The sequence below is a fragment of the Mugil cephalus genome, chromosome 1 (genome assembly GCF_022458985.1).
Source record: "Mugil cephalus isolate CIBA_MC_2020 chromosome 1, CIBA_Mcephalus_1.1, whole genome shotgun sequence".
NCBI lineage: Eukaryota > Metazoa > Chordata > Actinopteri > Mugiliformes > Mugilidae > Mugil > Mugil cephalus.
The window spans coordinates 184,251-205,575 of record NC_061770.1 but is presented as its reverse complement, the minus strand read 5'-3'; the positions used below and the strand labels follow the sequence as shown (position 1 = coordinate 205,575).

The window sequence follows — 21,325 nt, the reverse complement described above, 5'->3', positions numbered from 1 at the left end:
TTTGATTACAATGTTTTCTATTTTACTTTACTGGATAATACTTATTTTATTTTAATCTAAACGTATTTTATCTTCCTTTTTACGAGTATTTCTTCTATACGCAACTAAGCTACTGTGACCAAGTAATTTCCCTCGTGAATCATTAAATTCTGTTTAAGTCTAAGTTTTCCGATGTACATGCTGTGAATCTGGATCAGTTGATCGCCTTTCATTCGTGTTCTAAACATATACTCTTTTGATTGTGTGGCAAACACCATGGATGGCTTTTATGTTTGACGATATTTACGCTGATTGCTGTGCGTTACATTGTAATGGTGCGGTCAGAGGCGCCCCCATGCGGCCATTCGCGAGTATTATTCTGACCTCAGATGTTTCTTTGTGTTGCTTGTGTAATCTCATGTGTCTGTTTAGTTCACGGTCACATATATATCTTTATTTCTTTAATATACTAATATAATTGTTTATTTGTATACTTAAGTTTCCTTAAATATACAAATAAACAATACATCCAACCACAAACACATCCTGCACGCTGTTACTGTGTGGAATCAGTAAATAAAAGTAAAAGAAATCTCTGAAGTAGCTGCAGTTTTTCTGACAGAAGACGCGCCAGCATCCAAAATATAATCTACAATAGATCCACGATATTCTGCAGAGCACTTTGGATACTCTTCAGAGTGACTGTAGAATTCTTGATTACCTCCTAGACAAAAGCTTTTTTTTTTTTTTTTTTTTTTTTTACAGTTTATAATACAGTTTAGTCAGACAGCCAATTTGAGGTTGAGCCCTGGTGATTCTAGATTTCCATTTTACAAAAAAGGTAAAATGCTTTGAAAACTTTTTAAGATGCCTGTGCCTATGTATGCACTAGTAAAAAGGACATCCAACCTCCTTCATCCTTCTACTGCACAGTACCATTGTCTGAATATACTTGGGTACCATCAAAATCCATAAAAATAATGTAATAATACAGCAGAAACATAGAGAAACAAATTAATTTACATTTCTTTATTTAGCCAAATAAAAACCGTCACCCAGAGAACTTTAACCCTTAAAAAACAAATTTGGTCCAAATTGAAGAAAAACATTCACTATTTTTTAAGTAGTTTTATTCTAGCACACCTCAATGCACTGGACTAGTTTTAGAAGTTCCAACCTGTCTGCAAAATTACTTGACGAACTTGCTTAAATTTACAGAAACAGGAAACAGCAAGTATTGTTGTTTTGTTCGAATGTATGCATTCTTGACAGAAATACTAAAAATAACTAAGGGAATGTAACATTAAGTATTCAGAATATTTTGTTCTGGGTGCATGCCACTGAACGACAAATACTCCCATATCTTGAACAAACATTTATAAAAAAAGGCACAGATATGGAGTGTTGGTCTTTAAAAACCACTCAGTAGGAGGAGACTGAGGGTGTTGCTGTAGCACCTGTAAAAGTGAAATTCTAATCATTTAAAATTCGATGACAGAACAACAGAGAAAGAGATATGAAGACATCAGTGTTTGACTGTATAACAAAATGGAAAGAGTTTCGTGAAGTATGACGGGCAAGGTGTGGAAAGTGTGCCTCTTGACTGTTCATTGTGTTAATCTGTTCATCACTGGTCCCATCTTCTGATTTCAGAGTAGAGCCAGTTCGTTGGTTGTTGACATGTGTGGATATCCTGCATACTTCTAAGCCACTCCCCCCTGGCCTCAACCATCCCACTAGCATACTGCCATGATCAGCAGTGATTTAACAGGTGGGGTATTCCAGCTCAGATTTGCTGGTCTCTGCTGCAGTGAAACAAGCCGAGGAGTTGCTGTTGGATGTCCAATCAGATTGTTCGAGGGTTGTACTCAGGGAGCTTTTTCAGTTTGTCCTCTTCCTGCTGGTTATCCTGTCTGGCAATAACCAGAGAGTGAGAGTAGCCCATCACCACCTACAAAAACAAAAAACTTAAATGTCTTCCAAAAGAAATGTACATTTTACTGCTTAAACTTTCACATTTCACCAAGTATTTCCATATTTCATAACAATTCTTTGAGACCTTCTTGGCATTAGCTCAAAAATACAGATAATATTCTTGTAAGTGAGGAATCCAGGGCTGTACAATGCGAAAATTTTCAGCGCATTTGCTACTAAAAATCGATAGCAATAAAGGAGCTGTCTCAACAGTGCATCATTTCATACAGAGCGCCACACTCGCCAGGCCTGCCAATGTAAGCCTCCTGTACACAGTAGGCTCACCCTATTGCTACTGAGCCAATCACAAGGCGCATATCACATCTCTTCCCATCAGTCACTCAGGCCAAAACTACTAAAAACAGGTGCTACTTTTTTTTTTTTTTTTTTGGTGCGCTACTAAAATTTTTAACTTGCTAGCACCAACACTACCATCTAAAAAAGTAAGTGTATAGCTCTGGAATCACCCATGTCGTCTGTGCTGGAACAGTAGGTACTATGGTTGACACATGCCACTGAGTGTCGGTCAGGACTAGAGATTGTACTGTTGTTCTTTCTTCTTTAATGATTGTGCTTAATACAGTAGGTCTGTAGGTGTGGATGTATATGCGTAGATGCGCCTACAACTGCAGCAGTAAAAAAAAAAAAACACTGTCAATTCACTAACTTTACATAGCTGTAAACAACAGGTTGTATGACACACATAGTACTTGTGCCAACAAGTCCAAACTTAAAAATGCATTTACTAAAGAGTACTAATAACGTTTACTGAAAATTGCTTTAGTATCCAAACCTCTAGGAGGAAATGTAATTAACATAAATATCAACTCAGTAATACTGGATATACAGTATGTTCACCCTTTTAAACACAGTGATCTGTAATGAATCAAGCATCTACTATGTAAAGAAACAGAGACAAAGAAAGCTAACTAATACTAACACTAGCAAACTCACAGTACAGCCGACATACACTGTCGATCATCATCACATGGTAAACTTATAAACACACCAAGCTATTATAAACAGAACATTACTTACAAAAATGCACCACATATGCAACTAGTAACCAACAGTACTTCACATGCCATGCCTTGTTTCTCCCTCATGCTCATGTCAGAATTAAATCAGCCAACCAGCAGATGGCAGTGTAGTACCATACATAACTTAACTACAAATCTTATAATACCAAATATCACAAATTATTGAAGTCAGTTGAATCGTCACGTTGCAATTTTGCATGGACATTCTTAGATGTATAAACAATTATTTCATGAATAGTATGTTCATTTACCTGCTCAATGTATATGCCATCCAAGGTCTTAACCTCCTGGGCAGTGGTTGAGGATTTGGGTTTGTTGTCTCCATATCCCTGAAGGACAGACGAAAAATATCAGTGTTGAGTCTGTAAAGGTTCTCAGTCATGGTATATCAGAAAAAAAAAGTTTTGAGAAGACGTTTCGTCACTCATCCGAGTACCTTCTTAAGTTGTAAGAGACTAGTGAGAAGTTTGAGGTTTAAATAGGGAACTTGCTTGACCAGAAACTGGAGCGTTAAATATTCATTAATGGCTAGATACTTACCTGCGGGGACTGTTTGAGTGGTGAAAAGTCTTCTCAAATGTCTTTTATAAAAGCCTTTATAATTTGCTGGTAAACATGTAATTATCAAATGCAACACCATGAAAGGTCTCACATGCATCCACACCCACAGAAATGCACACTGTTCATATCTGTATTTCATTGTCCAACAAAAAATAAATGAATAAACAAACAAACACCTTTTGGATATATCAATACTGAGCTCAGAACACGAGACATTAGCTGACATTAAGCAGTATCAATATTCATTGTCTGCAAAAATAGAGATAAAATATAAATAAATTGAACTTAAATAGTGCTTCACCATTTATGAACATTCTCTCTTGATACATTCAGCTTTATGAGGGCTTCAAAAAACTTCTGAAATAGAACAAAGACTATGGAACATGATGTAGCATGACTGTTGATTCTCATTATGTCAGTTTTTCCATGAATGGGACTATTATTACCCTACGGGCTGGTAAATATGGTCTGAAAATGGTGTAATTGGCAGTTCAGATTTCTTCTCCAAATTGATGATTGAAATGAAAACGCAGAAACAGCAGCTGAAGTGCACCTCCACAGAAATGTAACCAGGTGCAGCAGAGACAAACTGCAAGAGCTGTGATCGGTCTGCTTGGTAGTAGAGTGTTTCCACTTTGGTATTTCCGTCTGCTTCTCCATCTCTGCAATTTTCAGACTGATTGTTTGGATCAATAACCTGACCTCTGCGGTGGCTGACATTTTATATTCAATCCAGTTCACTTACAAAAGCAACAGAGGTATGGATGATGCTCTCCTAGATTCAGTCTCAAAGCAGTGTGCACTTCCTGAAGGGCATTCAAGGGTGTTGCTTGTAGATTTCAGTGTAGCTTTTAATTCTATGAAGGTGCATATCTTGCTGAAAAGGCTGGTTGATAAGGACCTGATTATTTGAATTCTTTGGATCTCCCGCTGCCCTCAAAGGATGTGTGTATTAACAGTACACTTTCAGGACAGTCTGTCATATGCTTAGGCTGCCCACAAGGTAGTGTTCTTTCACCTTTCTTCCTCGTTTACAAATTAATTTGCACTTAATGATTACAACTTAACCTGATTAAATATACAGATGACATGTCCTTAATCAGACTTGTTACAGAAAATGTACTGTTCTGGTGAGACCCCCTTCTCTTGTTCACATTAAAGCTTTTGAAGCACGGTGCTTAGATAGCCAGCTAGCAATCAGTGTTACACCAACAAAGGAGTGGTTATCTGCACAAAACGAGATCTGACAGTAGTGCTAATTTCACTTGATGATCAAATGATTGAAACATACTTTGGCACAATTCTGCACTGCCAGATAAACTTCTGTCTTGGTGTCAGTCCACCGACTCTAGGACTTAGGTTTCCAAGCACCAAGAGGGAAAAACAGAACAGCTGCCTATATTTAGTAGCACAGAACCACGCATCTGGGGTGCTTCTGAAACACGTCAAAGCACACCTGGTGGAAACACGTGAATTGATGCGATCTACTGCGGAGCACGTCCAGTGGAAATCCCGGGTTAGTGAATTTTGGTTTGCAGTGGAGAGTAGTCACTCATTGGTCAGAGAGCCTGCTTAATCCTACCTTTTGCCACATCTTATCTCTGTGAGGTGGGTTTTGACCCTATCTTCATTTATATGCATATTTTCCAACTCCAAGCTGTATAAACTTGAGTGCTTACTGGATTTGAGCATATCAGGTGATGTGTATTTATGTAACGAGGGAGGGTGTGGCCTAAGGAGATCAACACCCTATATCAAAGTGTGCATAATTATTAGGCAGATTCTTCTGCTCAGGCAAAATAGGCCGAAAAATCTGAATCTGATTGGAAAAATGCAGGAAAATGTCTGCAGATTGTAAAGATTGTAAAATGTCTGCAAAAGGTCAACAGGGTCAAAAAAAACGTGTTGAGAAAAAAAGACGCAAATTAACCACCAAAGATTTACAAAAAATCAAGTGTGAATCTACTAGGAACCCATTGCCCTCCAGTGCTGGCAAATTCCAGAACTGTAACCTATCTGAAGTACCCAGAAGTACAAGGTGTTCAGTGCTCAAAGACATGGCCAAAGTAAGGAAAGCTTAAATTCAACCACCACTGAACAAGACACACAAGTTAAAACGTCAAGACTGGGCCAAGAAATACCTGAAGACTGATTTTTTAAAAGTTTTATGAAATGAGTGTGATTCTTGACAGACCAGATGGATGGGCCTGGGGCTGGATCGGGATACAAACGGGTACAAAGCTCCCTCGATTCAGACGCCAGGTAGAGGTGGGATTCTGGTATCGGTTGGTATCAATAAAGATGAGCTAGTTAGACCTTTGCGGGTTAAAGGTAGCAATGCACCGATCCGCCTTTTTCACCACTGATACCGATATCTGAGGTTAAGTATCGGCCAATACCGATACAGAAAAACAACACGCAATTATGGAAAGAAACGGTAACTTTCATTGTGTGGAAAAGACTGGGATCATTCTTTTGTGCAAGACAACATCAGACTTGACCACCAGTAAGCACCAGTAAAACAATCTTAACCATAAAAATATAACAAGTGTAACTGGTTCAGTCAGTGCAATTAGGGATTCAAAATCCAATGTAAAACAAAAATAAATATTAAATAATAAATAAAGGAGCTGAAATTGAGAAAAAAAACAATAGCTTCACTAGCTTGGTTGGTAGACTTTCAAAATAAATTGCAATCAGCTCTTAATATAGTTTAGTGCAAATGGGAATTAAACATCCATTACCGATATGGATTGGCTCATTGTCACCGATACCTGATCTAGAATTTTCTTTGATATCAGTACCGATACCGATATTGGATCGGTGCATGTATGCTCCATCATATGAATCAAAGTACACTACTGCATGGCTTGCCAGCAAAAACCTTAAAGACCACAGGAAAATGACATGGCTCACCTCACCTGACTTAAACCCCTATTGAGAACTTTTGGGCTCTTCTTAAATGGGAGATTTGCTATGAAGGAAAACAGTACACCTCTCTGAACAGTGTCTGGGAGGCTGTGGTTGCTGCTGCACAAAAAGTGATCATCAGCAAATACAAAAATTGACAGACTCCATGGATGGAAAGCTTGTGACAATTATTTAAAAGGAGGGTGTCTATACTGGTCACTGATTAGTTTTTCTGGAAAATTTAGAAATGTTTCTCTATAAATTTTGCTGTAGTTGTTAAAATTAATCGTCAAATTAATTAATTGTGCACGCAGTGTAAATGATCTGTAACTGTTTACTGGAGCAGACTAGTGATGTCACAGGCTTCATAATTTTGTTTTCATTCTTTATTAGCAATAATTTGGTTCGGTCCCACAAAAGATCTTGTGGATGTCTTCAACTACTCCAGTGTACCAAACCACATCATAGAACTGGTCAGGAGTTACTTCCAAGATCTCCAGTTTTGTGTAACAGCTGTGAACAACACCACCACCTGGTAGCATCTGGAAAGGCTGTACAGTTTCATGGTCATCATGCAGGCATCTCGTTGGGCAGTGGGAGCTGAGAGGACTAAGAGTGGCCTGCGACTTTTGCCAATATGAGCCTACATGGACGACATGACTACCATCACAACAATTAAGCCTTGCACCAAATGCTTGCTGTGTAAAACTCCAGGAAAATGTCCAGTGGCCACGAATGGAGTTCAAAGCAAGCAAATCACACAGCATTTCTGACATCAAAGGCCAACAGGAATGGCCAACCACATCAGTGGTGAACCAATCCCAACAGTCCTAGAGAAGCCCATCAAGAGCCTCGGACGATGGTATAGCACAGACCTCAAAGACACCCAGCAACTTGACAAACTCCAGCAAGACACTGCTAATGGCATGATCAACAATAATGCACTACCAGGAGAACTGAAGCTCTGGTGCCTCCAGTTCAGGCTGCTACCCAGATTACTGTTGCCATTGACCATGTATGAGGTCTCGCTTGGAAAGCATTCGAGCCACAAATGATGTGCTGCTTCTCCCACAAATCTGTCTTCACTGTGGTTTGGTAGTTGTGGAACCAGCCTCACTTAAGGCAGAAACACATGGAAACACAACCAGGTCCTCAGGTGTTTAGTGGATAAACTTGAGCACAAGAGGGTCTCCATCAGGGGTTCCAAACTTTTTGTGATGAGGGCCATATTTGGCGAAGTGAAAATGTGTGGGGGCTGACCATTCAGCCTGACATTCTTTGAACCATTAACATTAAAATTAAATGCAAATGAACTATTTGAATGAATTATTTTTTATTGCAAATGGCATACTTTTCATGTCTTTATACAGAACACAAATCTAAAGTTTTTACCAAAATCACTCTGCCTTTCATATTTGAAGACTACTTAAAAAGTGGACAGAAAAAGTCTGTCTGGAAAAAAAAAAGTTTTTGAAACGTTTTGATGTTGCAATTTCAACATTTTGAAACACATTTGAAACATTACATATTTACTATTAAATGCTCACTATGAACTTCTAAATTCAAAACATTTGAACAGGAAAATAACACTAACAGTTATATTATTCAGAAGCACAAAACACTGAGGGCGATTTAATCGACAACTCGAATTTGATTTTAATATTTAATTGATTGGGTTTACGACCCCACTCAGCCCGGATTTGCGGCTTGGCAGGACGCAACTTGGATGTGAACGGAAATGCCGCGTCGTAAAGCGATCTCCCACACTTTTTTAAAGATCATGGCAGCACTCTGCATCCGAGAAAAGTAGAAAAATATGACGGCAGATATTTGAAAGAGCATGGGTTTGACCGGTCCATTCTTCAGGTCGTCAACAAACTGAAAGCGTTAAATAAATACACCATGCCATTGATTGTTTATCAATGTACGTGATGGTGTATGAGGGAGGACCGCTCTCACAGCGGGAGGTCCGACCCAGGACTTTTACTGATGTGAAAGTACCAAAGACGAGTCGACCCGGGTCTTAAGGTTGACCCGGGACTTTCAATATGAAAGCAGAATATGTCTGTGGGGTAAGGTAGTGGGCTGCCATGGCAGCGCTCGAACCACACACTACTTTGATAAAGGATTTGTTCAACAGTGGTTTGACACACACCGAAATTTCCTGCACATGGGTATCCTGCAATGCTCAGAAATGAGCGGCAGAAGATTCTGCGCTTGGCATGATCTGAGGAGAAAAAGATGTGTCAGACGCAGAGCTGGAGAGCGCTTTGGTTAGATCTATACAAGTTTTCCGGGTCACGTAAACCCGACCAATTAAATATTAAAATCAAATTCAGTCCTGTGGTCTCACTTTTCCATTTCGTATTTTTAATCTGAGTCAAAAATTGAAATATGAAGAACCACGTATTTTTTTGTTAAATAATCCGTCACTTTTTTAAAAAATTTTATAATAAAGAATGAATGATACACGGATTTAATCGGGCCATGTCTGGCTCAGCAGTGGTTTTGATGTGCAAGATGTCATGTAACGTTAGGTGAAAGTGACTTAGTCTTGTCCTCACACGGTTTTTGTTTATGTTCATAAGCGAGAATGTCAAGCTCAGCTTTTGCTTAGCAAATGTTCAAATCTCTTGGAACCTGTCTTTGTCCAGCTGGTGGCAAAAGTTGATAAGAGGAAGCTGTTGGTGTAATCTGAGATGTAGCCCCTCAAACCCTGATCTGGGCCCAATGAACATGGCCAGGGCCTGGCAGATGCACGTAATCAGAGGCTCATTTTGCCCCTGAGGCAGAAGACAGAGGCTGGAAGATAAAGATGCGCCCAGTGAAGTTGGGATGTAGGGGCTTTGTTGCCAGCTTAACAGTGAGGCTCCTTAGGGAAGTTGGAGCCAGGGGACAGGCTCACAGACAGGCCATCAAGGAGCTGTGCAACATCGCTGAGAGGACCAGCCATTGGCTGTGGATGAAGAGGAGTGACACCATCTGGGCTACTAAGACAAACAGCTAACTGACGGACACACACCCAGGCTTGACCAACCTGTGGTGGACCTGCCTCAGTCAAGGGCGTCTTGTGATAAAGGATAAGAGTTAAAGCCCTCCTAAGAACTGGTGCTAACACTAGGGATTGGAACAACTAGTCCTTTCAATGAGTCGACAGCCATCATACAAGAATGAGTAGAGAAATATTATCATTATTATTTCTGGAAAATGTTCAAGTCCTTGCAGAGTCCAAGCGTTTGGCTGCCTTATAATTTTTAATTGTGAAGAACCAATACAATAAAACAAATAAATAAATAAATCAGTCTTGAATTGGGTGTCCTATCTGTCCATCTGCACATTGTATAAATTATTTTCCAAACCAAATGATGAGGCAGAGGATAAACGTCTGGCTTCATAAATTTACACTCCATCTTTCCAACAACAGTGACATCGACAGAAAAGAGAGAAAAAAAGAAAGAAAGAAAAAAAAAATTTTGCCACACACATTGGCTTGGTGTGTACACAAAAATTTGGAAATAAGAATTCTATATTGCAACTTGAAAATTTTAGACTTCCGATATAATAGTGATCATGCCACAGGTTAACTCAGCTGCATGTCACCCTAGTCTTCCAAGACGAAGGGAAAGCTGCGTTACTCTAATTCCATTGGTAGGCGAACTAAATGTTTTTCTTTTAATAGCGGTCAAACGCCACACACCAGAGATCCGGCACAGTGCCACAATACTTTAAAGCCCTGGAATCATACAGGAATGGACACAATGAACATAAAAAATAAAAAAAAAGTAAACATAAACTTAATATTCCACATTGTACATAGTGGGAAAAGGAGTGGGAGGAAGTATAGACTTATTTTATCACTCTTACCAACTCTCCAAATGTAGGTGAGGGGCCCCAGCTGATTGTACTCTCATCTGCAGCAATGATGATGCTGCTTTTCCTGTAAAAGAGGGGGGGAAAAAAACGAATACATTTAGAGCTAGGGATGGGGGCTAAGAAACTTGGTGGCACAGCCCACCCAATAACTATATACGCTTTCCATTTGTCCATAACATACAGCAGATATAAACCATGTGTCTTTGTAGAAAAATATAAATTTTAACTTTAGCAGTTTTAATATAAACTGCAGCCTAAATAATGGCACAAAAGTCAAAGTAAAGACAAAGTACTTAAATTAGATAAAACACAATTAAACGAGGGCTTCAAGAACACATTTCTCGCTTCTCGTGGAAAACGTAACAGCCTTTAGTTGAGCTTCACATGTGTGGTTTTATGTATGTTCATTAGTAATGATGTTTGTGTCTTTGACTAATGAAAGTACTCAAGAGTCATGTGATGTATGACGGAACAGATGCAGATCAGGGCATAAAGAAAGTACACAGTTAAGTTTCATGCGTATCTTGAATGTGAATAAAGACAGCATGGCGTTAGATGTGCTGTAGAGTTGAAATGAGACACGTGAACATGAATGGTCTACCATGGTGGAAAACCAAGGACAGTGTTTAAGAGCAGGCAGCAAATTGATAAGCCTAAAGTTAGCAAAATCAGTGGACTAAAAGCAGCAGCAAAAGTCAAGAAATGCCTCACCAAAACATGAATGCCCAGCCAACATTTATGTGCCATTCCAGAGGTAAGGTCACCATCAGGGTGTTTATCTTAAGCCAAGTTCACACTATACAACTTTCAGAGTTTTCAGGATGTTGTGCTGTTCACACTACATGACTGTCATCTCTGTCATCTAGTGGTGATTGTTGAACTCTGTGGGGTGTTCAAGCTACACGACTGGTCAGCAATGAGTGTTCAAACTACACAATTCTCCATCAGTAGGCGTGGCCAACAACTGTACTTGGTCTCCAAAAAATGTTTTGCATTAAAAAGTTACACAATAAGTGACATAGGAAATGTGCAAATGCAATGCGCAAACTGATGTTTTTCATTGTAAACATTGACATGGATCACGTCTTAAGCAAAGGGTGTTGCTTTTGAAGAATCTAAAATAGGAAACTGATAGGAGTGTGCCCAGAAGGGTCCTTAGAGGCATTTCAAGACTGGGACATATTCAAACATGCTGCCACCTACAACTCGTCCACTGACCTCCAGGAATATGCAGAGACAGTAACTGCCTACATCAGCAAGTGCATGGACAATGTTACCACCACAAAGTCCATCACTGTCCGGGCAAATCAGAAGTTGTGGCTGACAGGGGGGGTCTACAGGCTACTTAAGGTCCGGAACGCTGCCTTTAGTTCCAGGGAATGAGGAGGGCCCAAGGACAGCAAGGGCCAACCTGTCCCGTGGCATCAGAGAAGCCAAGAGGCAGCACTCCCGGAGGATCGCTCACCACTTTTCGCTTGATTTGAGGCATACAACAGCACCCCTGCACACAAGACTCCACCCCTTCCATGTGACCAGGTGCTGACACCGAGGACAGTGTGAGGAGATCCCTCAGCAGTAACATATCTGGTCGTGTACTGAGAGACTGCGCAGCTGAACTCATCAGCAACAGGGATGAGACGGACTATAGGAATCAGGTGAGCCACTAGGCCATGTGGAAGAGATTGTTGTGAACTTCAGGAGAGCGCACACCCAGCATGCGCCTCTGTCCATCAATGGTGCTGCTTGGATAAAGGGTGAGCAGCACCAAGATCCTGGGTATGCAAGTCACAGAGGACCTCTCCTGGGATACCAACACGGCTTCACTGGCCAAGAAGGCTCAACAATGCCTCTACTTCCTCCGCAAACTGAGAAAAGCCGGAGCCTCAAAGCCCCAGCCCCCATCATGTGTACCTTCTACAGAGGCACCATCAAGAGCATCCTGACTGCATTACCGTTTGGTACGGAGCATGCACAGCATCCTGCAGCAAGACCCTCCAGCACAAAGCGAGAGCAGCTTAAATGATAATTGGTGGTTCCCTCCCTCCAGGACGTTTATAATACCTGTCTAACTTGCAAAGCCCTCTGCATTGCGGCTGATGCCACCCACCCGTCACACAGCTTCCTGAGTCTGCTGCCTTCAGGGAGGACACTGCAGAGTCTATGTGCCAGGACCAGCAGACTGAGGGACAGCTTCATCCACCAGGCTGTCAGGAAACTCAAGTCTGTACCTGTGCTCAAACAGTGCAACAGTTTGGAGAATGTTTGGAATGTTGAAATTTCAATGTTTCACATATTTCAATGAGTTCAATGTGCCATCACAGACAGTGAGACGATCAACACCAGCGGCACTCATGCATCCCCAAACCATGACACTGCACTGCCTCCACCTTTTTTGACAGTAGGTACATGATGGAGATAATGCAACAGAAAAATGTGTCTTTTAATAAAAAGCACTGCCTTTATTACTGGAAAACTGGTACCAAAATGACCGAATCAAAATTTCTTAGTTTTACAGAACAAGTCTTAAACGGCTGGTTTAGGATTTGTTTTTGTTTTTTTGTTTGTATTTTGTCTGTGACTGTACTTAAAAAAAAAATTGTACTTGAAGTCCTAAGAGTGATTCTTAATGCAATATTTTACAAATGCATTGGGTACCCGAATTTTTTTTTTCTCCACTGTACAATGTACATAGAATAGAAAATAAAGAAATACCATTAAATGAGAAAGTGTGCCCAAACTTTTGACTGGTAGCGTACATGAACTCTGTATGACGACACTGCTACCCAAGAAGAAGGGTGATGTCAGAAATGCAAGCACCAACATAAGAAGGTATTAGATTGCACCATTAAAGCAATACAAGAGCAGATGGCTTAAAAATATTTCACATACACAAATATGACGATGCACATCATGAATGGCATATGACTCATGGACATAAAGTGCAAAAATCACTCTCGATGTCTCAATCACTTTTGTGTTTCTTCAACACAACCCCAGTCCCCACTTCATCTCTCTGCAACTGGATTAAGCTGTTGAAGCCGGACTGAAAAGCTACTTGTTATCTCCCGCAACTGACAGTAGCTGGGTTAACATGGAGCCAAATATTCTGATTAGAATCAGTTTAGAAGCCAAAACTGAATGAAAATGCTTCATAAACAACTCAATTGAAAAACACAGGCCCAAACCGAATGAAATTTCATTCAGTTTCACAGGGGTATTCCTTTTCCCAAACCAATCGAAAGTCATGTCAACAGTAAATCGGAATGAAGTCAGGCTCCATACTGTCTGTGCATACATGTTTTGACATAAATGTGCAATGACATTCGAGTGACATTTCCTCAACTGGTCTGGCTCGTACAGCTTGTTTTTAATAACAATGTCATTATTGCACACTTAGACGGCAAAAAATAGAAATAATGAAGTCTTTAAAAAGGTCCAAAAATTGATTGAGGCTGGAACAAATGTGGAACAACTTTGTAACCACTGGAAAACCTTGGAGACTGGCTACTATAAGGCTAAACAACACAATCGTAAAAGTGGATATGGGCCCACAAACTTTCTGAATCAAGCTGTTGTGTGATAAAAGTGTAAAAACAATAGCAACTACTATGCTGATTAGTCATTAGTCTGATGAAAATATCAGTCACGTGATGTTTTCATTGATCTCGTGTCTTACGTCTGCCGTTCCAATTAAAAGTAGTGGTACATGTAAACATCAGATAGGTATAGATCACCTCACATGTAAAGAGTTGACCTGAAACCTTCAACCAGAATGAGAAAAAAAAAGTCTCCATGTACACCTGGCTAGTGAGTGAGACCCACTGGCTGGGTGGCGAGGCCACCAGCTCCACTTACCACAGCTGTGCAAACGAGCCATTAAGTATCTTTGTGTACATGCAAGTAGCCCAACCTCAGAGAGGCCTTTTTAGTGTTTCAGCAGATGCTGTAATGTGTCAACATACATGTTTAAAACACAGCAAATTAAACATACTGGCCTTTCTAGCCAAGGACCTTTAAGCATGCTTAAAAGAGTATGCACACAGATGGATGCTCTTTAACATTACCGTCCCTTCAGTGTGGGTGAATGTGACCTTTGCTGTTGTTTGTTTTCCCAACGCTCATTTGTTTTTATACATTTTATTGTACATCCAACTTCATTAAACAACGTTCTTAGGCTGTTCCCCATGTTCCTTATGATAAGAATGTACCATAAAGATAGATCTTATTTTTTTTTTTTTAATTTTTAATCCAATTTGCCACTTTAGTACATAAATGCCTCTCTCATATAGCAACTACAGGATCGTTTACGATAGTATCGTAAATACTGTTTTGATACATTATTGTGTATTTTGAAAATAAAAGTCACAAAACGAAAAGAGCACATAGACAGTAAAGGAGAGGTGCATGAAAATCCTCATTTGCTGAATTTGTGCATCAGAAGCCAATCTGTAGGCAGGGTACAGTCATGTAGCTATAGAGTGATCTCCTGCAAGCAGTGTCAGCGGCAACAGAACACTTATAGATGATAGTCTTACATGGAATAAATATACAGGAATCTCCAGTCTCAGCAATGACTTCAGCAGATGATTTTTCCATCAGGCTGCATAAACAGTCACTTAATGACGACATCACGCAATGCATATGTTGTATATAATGTATGTGTTGGACGCAACAATTGTTTTTGACCAATAAAAGTGGTTTATTTAAATAATCCTTTTTATTTCATTTATTTTTATTTTCAAGTGTTCATTGAATCTGGATTAAGTGAACAGAGAAAACCTAAGATAGAACCAATGCTGACAAACGATTAAAAATAATGATCAGATTAATTATAGGGTTGCTTTGGATTAATGTCAACTAATCACGATTACATATCATTCATTTTTATCTGCATTAATCGCATTTCATTTTGCATGAGCAAACAGACTCGGGAATATATATATATATGCACTTAACGTGTTACACACCTTCAAAGGTTTCAACAAAATAACTTGGAATAACTGAACAAGTTTGCGTCTCTTTTTTAAACAAACATTTGTCCACATTAATGAGGCCCTATTATTGCTCTTTCAGTCAACTACTAAAGCCAGATTTTCATACACAGCCTACCTCCACACTACCCCGTACCGCCCACTTTAAAATCGCTATTTCCATTGCTAGAAGGTCGGCGGAACAAGGCCAAAGGGATACTTTTCTGGGTACTTTTTAATACCTCCTCTGTGGTCGGTCCAAAGTAGCTGAATTGGGCGTAAAAATGTGACATAGAATGCTGCTTACTACTGATTGGTCATAAAAAAAAATTGTCACAATGCAGTGCCAGGTACAAACAGGATGTTTTGGTTTTGGCTAGAGAGATGAGCGCTTTTGACTAGTAGTAAGCTGCTCACTTTCAACTTTCTTCTCTCGTGTCGGTACATTTTTTTAAATGATGACTGGAAAAGTAATGTCGTTTTGGACCAACCCGGAGGTAAGGGCTTTTCTGTCCTTGGTGGGAGAAGAGCTATACGGCGGGAGTTGGACTTGTAACGACAAGGTTTTCCAGCGTATCGCGGCTAAGATGGCCAAACTTTTTAAGAAACTTAAAAAATTGAAGGAAAAAAAACAGCATGTGCAGCAATAATGGCACCCCTCTTTAATATTTGGTTGCACAGATGGATGAAGATTTTCAATTGGATTGAGACCAGGATTGCTGGCCATTTTAAAACAGTCCATTTTTTCCTCTTCCACCATTCCTGCGTGCGTTTGGATGTGTGCTTTGGGTCTTTGTCTTGCTGGAGGACCCATGATCTTCGACTCAAACCTAGTTTTCTTAAACTGGGTAGGACATTTTGCTCTAAAATCTCTTGATAATTCTCTGATTTCTTGAGTCCTGTGATACATTCAAGGCCTCCAGTACCAGATGCAGCAAAGCAGCCCCACAGCTGGTAGGGTGTTCTTTTCCTTGTAGGCTTCATTGTGCCGTCTGTAAACAAACTGTTGGTGTACATTGCCAAAAAGCTCTATTTTCTATGTTTCATCTGTCCACAGAACATTTTCCCAGAAGGATTGTGGTTTGTCCAGGTACTCTTTGGCAAAAATTAGTCGTTCCTTTCTATGTCTTTTCCTCAGCAATGATGTCTTCCTTGGCCTTCGCCCATGAAGCCCTGTTTGGTTCAGTGTGTGGCGTATGCTACTTGTTGAAACCATGACCCCAGACTGTTCCAGGTTGGCCTTCAGGTCTGTGGATGTTTGATGTGGTGTTTTTTCCACCATACGCACCAACCTTCGAAGACTTCTCTAATCAAATTTTCTCTTCCCCCCTACATCCAGGGAGGTTCTTGACAGTTCCATGCTTGGCAAACTTCTTAATAACATTATGCACTGTTGAAACAGCCTTATACCCTTTAGAGGTTTTGTGTTTGCTAATTATCACACTTCTTATGTCCTCAGACAGCTCCTTAGTCTTCACGATTGTGACACAGGAACAGGGGATAACAGATGGCTTTTTAAAACACGGAAGTCATCATTAATTGGCTAATTCATGTCACATGGGTACAGACAATTTATCAGAGGTGATTCTCATTTGTGATTCACCACAGGTGAGTCACAATGTGTTTCCATACTAATTTACTAATTTAGGGGCCAATACCAGTGACATAGCTTTAAGTTTATCTATTTTTTTCCTCCCATTGTTTATTCTTTTAAATTGTTATCATTTGCTCTTTTGTATCAAACATGAGTTCTCTATAGAAAATAAATGTTTCACATGAAACATTTTTTTTTCAGAAGATATTCCACATTATGTACTTAAACTTCATGGGTGCCAATAATTGTGAGTAGGATTGTAGGCCGTGTATTGAAATCCGGCTTAAGACTAACTTGTTGATGCTGTCCTAAAGGAGAACTGACAGCATCTTATTTACAGTGTTGCCTGCAACTGAGAACAGCTTGTCTTTGTCTTGGTTTGTCGCAAGCTGGGTGAGGCAAAGCACAAGAGCTGGGACTGGTCTGCCACGCAGTAGCGTGTTTTCACTTTAGCATTTCGAGTTGCTTTTTCATCTCCGAGATTTTCGAATTGATTATTTTGGATCAATAAAGAATCTGTAAGGTTAACTGAGGAGGTTTGGAGATACAAACATTTGTATGACATGTGTTTGGCGAAAGTTTAACCCGCCTTTGTTGAAAGTCAAGCAGGAGGTGGAAAGTGAAGTAGGAAGTAGAAACAAGGAGGTACTGCTTTAGTAAAGGGATAAATGGCAGAAAATCTTATCTTTCAGCCAGCACTTAACTCATTCAGCAATACAGGAGCGGTCTCAACAGCGCACTTCGTACAAAGCGCCACAATCGCTAGGCCTGTCAATCTAATGGCGCATTTCCACTAACACGGTACAGCACGGCACAATTTGGGTCTGTTTCCATTACAACTGAATAATATATAGTACCTCCTCGACGTGGGCGGGGTCGTCATAACACAGCTATGTGAAACTGCCGTGACACCATTTACACCGCGCCAAGCCACACACAAAATCGGAAGACCAGAAAAACAAGCCCTAGACGAGAGAACACGAGCTGCAAAAGACGACGTTTGAAGGTAAGCTAATGGGTGCTAATGCTAGTTTCTGTGTAGTCATTCTTCGTGTTCGAAGCAGCGTCGTCGAAGAGCAGCAGGGTTTTAAAAAGTGATGGGGTCGAGTCTTGTGTTTATTTACAGTCTGGTCAGTCCTCGCGTGCTTATTGCCGTTTCCAGTGATGACGCTCGTTACACAATCAGCGGAAGGCAGTCGGCTGACGTCACGTTTTAGTATTGCTTCGGCTCGCTTGGAACCAGGGCTGAGGCGATATCAAAATAGTAGCAGGTACCAGGTACTACGTGCTAGTGGAAACATGCAAATACCGTGCTATGCCGTGCTGTGTTGTACCGTGCCAGTGGAAACGTGCCATAAGCCTCCTGTACACCAAAGGCCCTGCCCCATCACTGCTGAGCCAATCATGAGGCCGCATATTATATGCTGAATCGTTCCATCAGCCACTGACGCCAAAACTCAATGTGCTAAAACAGTCACTGTCCCTACATTTAGTTATGTTTAAAGTTAAAGGTATGTTTATGTTTACTGCAGTTGCCCCCTATAAAAAAAAAACTAAAAATAGAAATAAATAAAATGAATATTTGAACATGTGTATTAGTTGAATAACTTAATACTGAATGCAAGATAATACTAATAACGTATATTTATAAATAGCACTAGGCTTAATAGAGAACACATACGGTTGAGTGTCCCTGACCTTTTTTATAGTTGTATTCTTTGTTCTTAAAGTCATAAATAAAATAATTTATTTGGTTTAAAAGAATTTGTCATTTATTATATTAACATACTAGTTTAATACTTAAGAGCCCTGTGTATTTAAATGTAGCAACACTTCGAAAGATAGTTTAACAATGTTTCTGGATTTCTTATCAGTATCAAATTACTTTGCCAATAAACAAGTTAACTGTCTACCTGTGTGTGCTACTAATATTTTCTTTGTGGTACTAAAATTTTTAACTTGCTAGTACCAGCGCTACCACCTAAAGTAAGCGTAAAGCCCAGTAGTGCAAGTCATGTCGTCATCGCAATATTCAAGTATGTTATTCCATATTACATATAAGTTTTTCTAATATCTTGCAGCCCTACAGAAGGGGTAGCATGAACTGGCTTAACTAGTTAGCAAAGTTAAATTGAAAGTAAATGATTTACTAAAAATTAGATGTACTTACTAGCCAAGCTAGCAAGACCTGTGCAGTCCCCGCCCCCGCTTCAAAACAGCAAATGAGAAGTGCGCAGGGGTCGTGAACTTCAGGCCCCACTGCCCAAAGTGAAGTTTATGCTGTACACGCACATTCACACAGGGCAGTTAACCAGTCCACAACACTGCAGGCCAGGGCCATCTCAGCTGTGCCCCAAGAGGCAGAAACAGAGGATACGCAGCATGAGGCACAACAAACTAATTGATTTTAGGAGATTGAGGACAACGCCACACACAGTTATTAGCATCAATGAAGAGGTGGTGGATTGGCAATGGAGAAGTGGTGGATCGGGTCACAGACTTCAAGTTCCCTGATCTGGACTTATCACATGACTTAAGTTGCACCGTGAACATCCGTCACATTATTAAAAAGGCCTAGAAGCGTCAATTTTTTCTGAGAATGCTAAGGAAGAATGCTAAGGAAGAACAAAGTCCCTCCACCTCTCCTGAAATTTTTTTTTACTGCTGTACCATAGAGAGTGTGCTCATCTACGAATGTACAGCATGGTACAGCAGCTAAAACGCGGCAGAGAAAAAACAGCTGCAGCAGGTCATCAAGACGGCTGAGTGGATTCTAGGCTCCCCACTTCCACATGTGGACAAGATCCACACAAGTCGTCTACTCTGACGGGCCACAAAGATTGATGGATTTGATGATGGATTGCAGAGCTTCAAGCGTCAAGCATATGGGCCTACATTGGCTTAATTGACGTGTGAATTTACTGGATTGGGGGCAAAACACTTGATTAGGACATCCCTATATGAAATATTTAAGACATTTGGGGTTCTTCTCGAAGTAAGGCATTTGCAATAGGAAAGTGTGTCTGTGAAACAACAAACTTCTCACTCACCCACATGCCAGGCTGCGAATTTTCCAGCCACATAGATCCTGCACAGCCTTGGGGTACATAGTTGACTCTCTGGAAGTGTTTGTCACACCCCAGAAAAACAGTCCCCCTGTAATATACAAACATCATGGGATGAGAGGATATCTACATTTGGCATTCACAGCCTGCAATAATATTAAAGTTAATCAGCAGTCTGTAAATATAAAAAAGTTGAACAACCCATTAGAGTGAAGCTCCCAGGGATCTTGCAGTGCGATGTGTGTATTTCTTACCCATCTCACTAACAGCGAAGGAACACTGGTAGCCTGTATAGATCTGACTTGCCCCACGACCAGGAAAATCAAATAGTTTGACCAGTCGGGGAACCATCTCGTCCTTCTGCTCCGTGTGACCCAGACGGCCATAACCACCAAAACCCCAGCTGAACACTCGCTTCTGAGAGTCCAGCACCAGCTGTAGGCACATACACACAGATGCAATGCTCAGTGAAAGTTATAACAGCTATTGGTAAATCCATCAATGGGCATCAATAGGAATATTAATGTAATGTTTCCAGGCAAAGCTATGAAACTTTTACTTAACTTTTCATGACCTTTCAAAACCGTAATGTACATGAATATGAAAATCAGTTTAAATACTGTACGAAAATAAGACAACTTTTTTCTGCTTCAGTTATTTTTAGTTATTGACTTGAAATACTCCAAACCGTTACTGTATTGCTTGCAGAAATAGCTTTGTATGTACTTGAGTAACACAGTTTTGCACTAGCATAAAGGGTTACTAATAAACAATTTATATAATAAATAAGTTATTACATTCCGCAATAAATTTAGTACTTTTTTTTTTAAACAGGCAACCAACATCACTACATAAATTGTATGAAAAGTGCAAATACATAAAATGTAAATGTATAAGATCTGTTGGTGGGTGATCTCATCTTATAAAATCTTTTCATCATAGATGTGCATGTGACTTGTAAGAGCTGCCACACATACTACTAGTATCAAAGCACTTTCAGTTGAGCTTACATTTACATGTCAAGCTTCTTTTTGGCTTTTTGACATAAGAAAAATGCTGCCACCAAAAAATAGGTCACATGCCAATATTTCACTGGACTACCTCAAGCTTTGATTACTTTTATTACATTTGTTTTGATAAGCTTCTGCAATGTCACAACATTTATTTGCATCCAATGTTGCATTAATTTTTTACCTAGATCTTATATTGATGATGGGAGAGTCTGACCACTGTGCAAAACCTTCTCTAGCACATCCCAAAGATTCTCAGTGGGGTTAAGGTCTAGACTTTGGTGGCCAATCTAATCTATTACACGGCATTTTCTGACCCAGGTTGACCCACCTTTGGTGTGCTTTAACA

General features: G+C 40.1%; 1 protein-coding gene across 1 annotated transcript in view; it reads right to left on the bottom strand.

Moving 5' to 3' along the window:
• Positions 1–993: 993 nt before the first annotated feature.
• The window catches only part of rcc2 (regulator of chromosome condensation 2), a 44,964-nt gene continuing 24,632 nt past the window's right edge, over positions 994–21,325 (bottom strand). The window contains exons 9-13 of the mRNA XM_047579380.1: positions 20,221–20,401; positions 19,952–20,057; positions 10,329–10,401; positions 3,245–3,322; positions 994–1,930 (exon numbers count right to left, since the gene is read on the bottom strand). Coding sequence (XP_047435336.1) covers positions 1,826–1,930; positions 3,245–3,322; positions 10,329–10,401; positions 19,952–20,057; positions 20,221–20,401 — 543 coding nt within the window. The 3' untranslated portion in view covers positions 994–1,825. The remainder of the gene's footprint in view (positions 1,931–3,244; positions 3,323–10,328; positions 10,402–19,951; positions 20,058–20,220; positions 20,402–21,325) is intronic.